The 8,272-nt window shown below is 42.2% G+C and overlaps 1 protein-coding gene across 3 annotated transcripts; it reads right to left on the reverse strand.

Annotated features, from left to right (window-relative positions):
* Positions 1–768: 768 nt before the first annotated feature.
* dtd2 (D-aminoacyl-tRNA deacylase 2) lies at positions 769–8,019 on the reverse strand. 3 transcript variants are annotated; one of them, XM_067991418.1, is made up of 3 exons: positions 7,947–8,019; positions 7,528–7,597; positions 769–3,331 (listed from the first exon to the last, which is right to left on the reverse strand). In XM_067991418.1, the coding sequence occupies exons 1-3, from the start codon at positions 7,992–7,994 to the stop codon at positions 3,006–3,008; spliced, it is 444 nt and encodes a 147-aa protein (XP_067847519.1). In that variant the 5' UTR covers positions 7,995–8,019; the 3' UTR covers positions 769–3,005. The 3 variants fall into 3 exon arrangements, with proteins under 3 accessions (XP_067847519.1, XP_067847518.1, XP_067847517.1); XM_067991417.1 differs by having other exon boundaries at positions 7,905–8,019; XM_067991416.1 differs by lacking the exon at positions 7,947–8,019 and adding an exon at positions 7,691–7,898.
* Between the last annotated feature and the right edge of the window lie 253 nt (positions 8,020–8,272).

The following is an 8,272-nucleotide window of genomic DNA, read 5'->3' on the forward strand; positions in this document are numbered from 1 at the left end:
CACTCTTAGGTCTATAAATATTCCATATTGCAGCATTGCAATTCAGTAACAAATTCCATGAACACAATGCAACACTTAGTCCAGTTCACAATTTTTTTTTTTACTTTTGCCAACTTTCCTCGCCCTCTTCTCCTAACTCCTGGTGGGGTATGGTTCTTCAAGCACCCAGGCCCCCCAGTACCTCATTCAAGTGGGCATTTCATATGAACCCACACAGTGTGTGTTAGCAAGCTATTCACCAAAAGGAGAGCATCACAGCTGATCTGATTCTTGTTCTCACTGCAGGTCCATACATGCATAATTTCCAGTAAATCGCCAGATAGCAATTAGGAGCTAGAACCCTGGCTCACTTATCCCCTCTGTAGCCCAGGGTGCTGAGACCAATTAAAACACCCAAACTGGTGCCCAGGCTGAGAGGACCTAATTCAGCACTCACCTGGAATTGATACTCTTCAGGTCTGTCTGGATGAGTAGATCTTTATCTGCTAGTCATTTGGGGAACTGCAGTAAGTATATTTATATTTAAAATTCAAAATACTGCTCAATTCTGAACGAAAGCACAAAGATTTATAAGAATAAGCATCTGATGAAACTTTTCTGTTAAGACTGAGATATTATTGGTGGTCAATCTACCCAAATTCCTTCTTTGTGCATCTCTGCAGTGTAAATAGTACAGATATCGATTTGATAATCTGATAGTTTTAAGACTAGAATGTGCAGAATAAAAATCAGCATGACCTTGATCAAGAAAAGATTTTACCCAAAAGAAACATTTCAAATATTCTGTTTTATTTGAATCACTAAGACTGATATTAAATGTCAACTTACAAATGCAAGTATTGCTCACTGGCACCAGCCTTTAAAATTTGTAACCATTTATTAATTTTACTGAGGTCCAAATTTAAATGTGAATTTATATTGTAAATTTTTACCGGCAAACATTTGATTTCTCAAAACAGATGGCTCCAATGCCAGCAGTTCAATAGTTTTTCTGAGATTTGGGCCTAAAAATTGGATCAGGCCCAAATTTAGGTGCGATCCAGATGCACCGCACGCTGCACAAGCCTAAAGAGGTCGGTGGCAGGACCGTGGGAAATTGGTCCGCCAGCCTCATTTCTTTATTACCAGTGAGTTGCAGGTGCCAATTGCCACCCCAGAGGCAACTCAACGGTCCCGGGAGGTACCAAAATCGACCAGCTCAGATGCTGGCTGAGGTTGTAAGTTGAGTCTGGGAGGAGAGGAAAGCAATCAGGATGGGGTGGGGGGGCAGGTGGGGGTGGTGAGCGGTGACCAGCGGATCTAATGCTCCTCCCCGGCTCCACAATAAGGTAAGTAAAAAAATTAAAACATACCTTTCCGGTGACAGCCTCCAGCGGTCCAGCTGGTTTGGTTGCCAAGCACCTGAAGAAACTGACTACAATGTGCACGGTGCATGCTGTGGTTATGCGTAATCGAATTTTGCAGCTGGAGCCTCAAACAGGCCTCAGGCCCACTATTAACACATTGAAAGAGCCGAACGTCTGTTTCAGGCACATGCATGGGAAACCTTTGCAAGAGCTCTTACCAATATGGTGGATGGCAAACTTATGGCATGGAATGAGCACAAGCACGCTGCCCACATTGGACCCTTAGGCGCCCGCAGCGCAATTTAATTTCTAGGCATTGGACTTTGATCAGACAGTCTCTGCAGTACAAAGCTTAAGTTGCATATATCAAATGCAATTTCCAATACGCAAGACTGAAAGGATATGACAAGTAAAAGATGAGAAGAATTTCCCAATCCACAGACAATATTAACATCAAAAAAACATTGAAAAGGCTCATTATACTTCTATGGTATATTATATAAAAATAATTGTATTTGCATAGCTGCTATCACATCCCTTAGAAAAATTCAAAGCTTTCACATACATTGAATTATTTTGAAATGTAGTGACAATTACAAAAACAAAAAAAACCAAACTGTTCAGTTTGTCTGTTTTTGGCAGCATAAGCTAAGGGAGGAATGTTGGCCAGAATACCAGGAGAACATCACGCTCTTCTTGGATAGAGCCATGAGATCTTTACTATGCACCTGAACCACCAGATGAGGTTTAATATCTCATCTGAACGAGAGCATCTCAGTACTGCACTGTAGTGTCAGATTGTATGCTCAAGTTGACACTCAAACACACAACCTGCCACAGAAGCAACGGTGTTATTAACAAAGCGAAGCTGATGTATGGGTATAGAAAAGTCCATGACCTAGATTATGCTCCATAATAATTTTGGGTACTCCACAAAACTATTTTCTGTTTTTCACACATCCATAAATGGATCATATTCCCTTTGATTAAGTGAACCCAGCTCAAAAATTCAGCCCTGATTTGCTGAATTCTTTTCTGCTTCATATTCCCATTTAATTGTAGATAAATATTTAAGTTCCTTGAGCATGTTAAAAACATGTAATATTCACTTATTCATGGAATGTATCCACCATAAGAGAGGATTCTGTTTAATCCAGTAAGAATGTTATTGCAAATAGGGCAATTGTCAATCCTTGGGTGAAGAAATTCTGCCAGGTCAGATCAGCAGAAAAAGTAAGGCTTCCAGATTAACAGACAACAAAGTCTGTTTCCAGAAATTACTGTGAAACAGTGCAGAGGGAAACTTCTTTTTATTTAATACTTGAAATTGTAACAGAACGTGATCTGGGTCAGGAACTTCTCCGCATCTGTGGTCATCATTGTTCACTATCATCTAAAGGAAACATGTTATGTTGGAGTCTGATAGGCCTATCCGGTTATTTTTATTCTAGCCTGGGTTGGAGTATTCTTATTTTGAGGTAATTGTTCTAACAATCTAACCAAAACTGCCAAATAAGTCGAGGTTGACATTCAGACTCAGCCACTCTAAATATCAGTGCAACACTCGAGTAATACGATCAATGGACTGTCTCACTGCGAAAGTTTAAGAGAAGAGAAAAAGACAAAGGAGTACACATTTACATATTATGGAATAATGATTTAAAATTCAATCAAATGTGTGTATGGGCCATTGGTGTCCATTTGCAACACTTGTCTGTTCCCATAGGTCCCATGCCTGACCATAACTCCAGCTTCAGAACATTTACTGTTTGATGCAAACTCCTTTTCACATTGAGCAACAAAGTGCGCATAAAGCTCTTTTCCTTCTTCTTTCCCAATGTTGTAATGGTACTGCATGCTGCGTCCCTTGGCTTTACCACCCAATGTGGCCTGAGGTATAATGAGAACATTAGCAGGTAGATCCAGCACAGACACGTATTTGCCTTCATGGTTCTCACAGAGCTTCACATTCAACAATGTATTAACTGCAGCAGGAAAAAAAATTGTAACAAAAACTTAACACTCGTTCAGTTACATTTCATAGGCCTAACAAACTGCTCCACTGGAATACATTTTACCAAATTTATTAGAATAAAATTCAAACATCAAAAGATCTCCTATTCATATTTATACACTCTAATCTATTAAATATTATATTATTCCCAAGTTACAATTTCTTAGCAAGCCTGAAATGTCAAAATGTTCACAATTTATGAATTTCAACTTTTAATCTGTTCGCAGTCATATTTTCCAAAGGCGATTCTTGTCCCATTCCTTTCATGCAGCTTTTTTTGTGTGGGGATTTTGTGCCCATCAAGATGAGGGATATTAATGTTGGAGAATTGAACACTTTCCGTTTCAGACTCCCAGTGTCAAAATCAAGGACACCAGATATTGGTCAAATGCAGAATAAATCTCCCTCGATTGTGCTTCACTAATGTGCCTCAGCCTCAACCTTTGAATAGCAGCCCTTACTCCACCGGGGTGCAATTTGTCTATTTCCCACGCTTCCCCGGAGCCTCAGTGATATTGCCAATTAGTGCTAAATTGAGCTCTAATATTGTCACTGTGAGCCATGAGTGGCAAAAACACTTCATAGCTTTTCTTTCCCCACCCCCAAGTTTTTATTTGTCCCACTGCTTTGGTGACCAAAAGGGAAGTCAGGCAACTTGTTCCCAAACACTTAGCAATCCCAAAGTAACAAGAATGTTTCTGTATGTTGTACTGAATGGAATAAAAACATGAAACAGACTGTTCTTCCGTATATTGTTTATAATATTTTAAAAATATATTATTTTTTAAGGAAATAAAGCTGAAGTAGATTGGTGAAATCACTGCTTTACTGAGATGTCCCAGAATGTGAGAGAGACTGGGGAGGAGATTTGTGAGGCATTGACAATCATGATTGACAATCGGAGTCAAGGGACACTGGAGGTAACAGTTGCTTGGAAACAGACAAATGTGGTACCTATATTCAAAAAGGGTGACCAAACTGACAAAGGCAACTAACTACAGAATCATTAGTCTTAATTCCATTATTTTACACAGAATTGAAGTGAGGAGTAAACTTGAGGATTATCTGTATAACAGCAGTTAACAGTTTCACAAAGGGGAAGATCCTGCCTAATCGACCTCCTTGATTTCTTTGAGGAAGTGACAACCCAGAAGGGCTCAAGCAAACCCTACAACATGGTGTACCTAGACTTCCAAAATATACTGGATAAAGTTCCAAACAAAAAACTACTACAGCTGTGGGGATTCAAGGTAAAACTTGGAAATGGATAAGAAATTGGCTAAAGGAAAGAAAACAGTAAGTACTTGTTAGAGGAGTCAAGTCAGGGTGGGGAGGGAAGTACTGCATGGGTTGCTCATTGTTGGGAAGACTACTGTTGCTAATTTACATCAATAATCTGGATTCAGAAACTCAATACAAATTGGTTAAATTTTCAAGCTGGGGGGGGGGGGGGAGGAAGAGAAATCGAAGGAGGTAGCTAAGAAATTATAGCACGAGTTGGACGAAATTTGTGAGTGAGCAATGCGATGATCAGATGCAATTTAATGCAGACAAGTGTAAAGTATGTACTCCATGAATAGTGTTGAATTGGTTAAGAATTATGTTGAAAGAGATCTAAGAGTCAAAGTAGACTTGACACACATGTCCAACCATTGCAGAGCAGCAATCAGCAAAGCTAACAGAATGTTGAACCTAATAGCCAAAACCATTCAATACAAATCAGAGGAGGTCATGATCAAACTGTACAGTGCTCTGATCAGACTGCACCTTGACTGTTGAGTCCAATTCTAGTTGGGAAGAAACAGGGGAGGCATTTGGGCGCTGAAGGCTGTGCAAAGAGGAGCTACAAGGCTGATTCCTGGTGTCGGGTCTACATTATTAGGAAGGACTGGAGAAACCTGGGATTTTCAACCTGGAAAGGAGGAGTGTGGGAGGTAATCTTGTAAAGGGACATAAAATAGTTAAGGGATTAGAAAAAGTAAATCCAAAATACCACTTCAATTTAAATTGTGACAAGTTGGACAATGGGACACAAATTCAAACTAGTAACAGATAAATTTAAGGCTATCAGCAAGTACTTCTTCAGAAAAAGAGTAATCAACACTTGGAACAAACTTCTAAATAAAGTAGGTGATAAAGAGGTGAAAACCCAGGATTTATTTAAGAAACAATTAATTAGATGCAGCAATGGGAGGGATGTAGGATTGTTCTGGATGGATAAATTAAGACAGAGTAAATTGCCATCCTCAGAATTATGATCTTCTACCAAAAAGTAGAAATTTTTCAGCATTTTTTAAGAGAACAATCTTCTATTATTTTAATAATAACATTCAAGTACAGCTAACATATCTTAATAACATCGGTGATAAATTGGAGATTTTTTTAAAATGAAAAAGGTAATTTTCTTCTGGAGCGAAACGGGTCTGTCGGATATGTACAAAAAAGTGAAATTGAAATCTACAGGGATTTAAAAAGAAAACGCCTGGAATTCTTCCAATTGCTTCTTTAGTAATGCTGAAAAATGTCATCATTTGCTTCTTTCTCTCATTTCTCTCCTATCTTCCCTCATGCCCTCTCTGAGCTCACTTTGTCTATGAGACCCACCTTCTGCTCCCTTGGCCCTATTCCCACTAAACTGCTGACCACCGAATTTCCCTTCCTGGCTCCTATGCGAGCTGATATTATAAACAGTTCTCTCTCCTCAGGTACTGTCCCCCTCCCTTTCAAATCAGCCATCATCATCCCCCTCCTCAGAAAAAACATCCTTGACTTCCTCTATCCTTGCAAACTACCACCCCAATCTCGAAAGTCCTTGAACATGTTGTTGCCTTCCAAATCCGTGCCCATCTTTCCCACAACTCCATGTTTGAACCTCTTCAATCAGGTTTCTGCCCGTGCCACAGCACTGAAATGATCCGAATCAAAGTGACTGTGACTGATGCACTAACCCTCCACATCCATCTTGACCTTTCTGCAGCCTTAGATATGGTTCACCACACCATCCTCCTGCAACACCTCTCCTCCATATTCCAGCTGAGTAGGACTGCCCACGCCCGGTTCCACACTTACCTCTCCAGTCGTAACCAGAGAATCTCCTGCAATAGAATCTCTTCTCGTCCCCGCACCGTTACCTCTGGAATCCCCCAAGGATCAATCCTTGGCCTCCTACGACTTCTCATTTATATGCTGCCCCTCGGCAACATCATCCAAAGACATGGTCAGATGCACTGACGATATCCAGCTCTACCTCACCACCACCTCTCTCTGCCCCTCCCCCGCTCCTGTGTTATCAGCCTGCTTGTCCGACATGCAGTTCTGGACGAGCCGAAATTTCCTCCAAATAAATGTTGTCAAAACTGAAGCAATTATCTTTGGCACCTGCCACAAACTCCCTTCCCTACAATTCCATCTCCCTCCCTGGCCACTGTCTGAGGCTGAACCAGACTGTTCACAACCTCGCCGTACTATTTGACCCCAAGCTGAGCTTCCACCCTTATATCCTCTCCATCACAAAGACGGCTTACTTCCGTAACATCATTCGTCTCCGCCCCTGCCTCAGCTTATCGGTTGCTGAAACCCTCATCCATGCTTTTGTTACCTCCAGACTCCCAATGCTCTGCTGGCTGGCCTCCCATCTTTCACCCTTCAATAAACTTGAACTCATCCAAAACTCTGCTTTCCATTCATCCATCGCCCCTGCGCTTGCCAACCTACATCGGCTCCCAGTGCACCAACACCTCATGCCTCCCTATCAATAACCTCCTCCAGCCCGGCAACCCTCCAAGAACCCTGCGTTCCTCCAACTGCCTTCGCCCCACCATTTGCAGGCTTGCCTTCAGCCACCTCGGCCCGAAGCTCTGGAATTCCATCCCTAAACCTCTTTGTCTCTCCACTTCCATCTCCTCCTTTAAGACCCTCCTTAAAACTTATGTCTTCGACCAAGCTTTTAATCATCTATCCTAATATCTCCTTTCGCTCGGTGTCAATTTTTATCCTATTATGTTCCTGTGAAGTGCCTTGGGACGTGTGCCAATGTTAAAGGCGCTATATAAATGCAAATTGTTGTTGTTTGGAAAGTCGTTTTACACAGGTTTTTTAAAATGTGATTGTGCCTGCATGAAGTGATAGCGACTATGAATGTGCACCATTAATATACCGTATACTTACCCATTTTGGGAATCATGTCTGCAGTAGCACCTTTATAAAAGCAGACGTAGATCAATGTCCCTCTTTGAATCTGTAAAGCGGGGAAATCAGTGTAAAAATTACTTCCAGCAAAACAAAGTTTAAGAGATTGGGTGAAATGCGGGGTAAAACACTATTCTTTTACCCCTGGAAGGGGAGGAGGGATGGGGAGATGGTACAGGAGGGTGCAGGGGGAGTAATTCGAGCGTCCTCTCATTTCACAGCATTGTGGGCAGTACCAGAGCCCCCACCCGACCCGAAACCCTGAGCTGGTTGCCAGGAACAACAGCGCTCCGGGCAGGAGCTGGTCTGTGAGTGCCTTCATTGAACGGGAGAGCCAGCATCATCCTGCCGAGTACCTGAATCCATTCAGCGGCCGCGTCCTCCGCCGCCTCTCTCACCTGCAGCCGGGCCGAGAGACATTGCTGCAGCAGCGCACGGGCCGCCATTGCCAACGACAACAACCCCTGCCCTTCAACCTCCGCCGGAAATTGGAGCCGTGACCCGGCGGTGTGTAGGCCCAGAGGTGGGAGGGAGGGAGGCCGGAGGGACTCTGGGCATGTGGTGTTTAGAGCGGTATTGCACAATGATCGTGTCCAGACATCAAAAATCTTCAACTGGGAAACGTTTTGGGAAATTCTGAGGATGTGAAAGGTGTTAGATAAATGCAGGTTCTTTTTACCTGGATTGCTCTATGATAATCTGAGTCCCCCCACACTGCTTGCTT

Source organism: Heptranchias perlo, chromosome 10, assembly GCF_035084215.1.
Source record: "Heptranchias perlo isolate sHepPer1 chromosome 10, sHepPer1.hap1, whole genome shotgun sequence".
Lineage (NCBI taxonomy): Eukaryota > Metazoa > Chordata > Chondrichthyes > Hexanchiformes > Hexanchidae > Heptranchias > Heptranchias perlo.

Coding starts and splice junctions, on each gene's coding strand:
- dtd2 (XM_067991416.1), bottom strand. CDS start 7,870: ATGAAGGCACTCACAGACCAGCTCCTGCCCGGAGCGCTGTTGTTCCTG. Junction 7,598..7,690: donor TCCCTCCTCCCCTTCCAGGG/GTAAAAGAATAG, acceptor CCCGCTTTACAG/ATTCAAAGAGGGACATTGAT. Junction 3,332..7,527: donor AGACATGATTCCCAAAATGG/GTAAGTATACGG, acceptor TTCCTGCTGCAG/TTAATACATTGTTGAATGTG.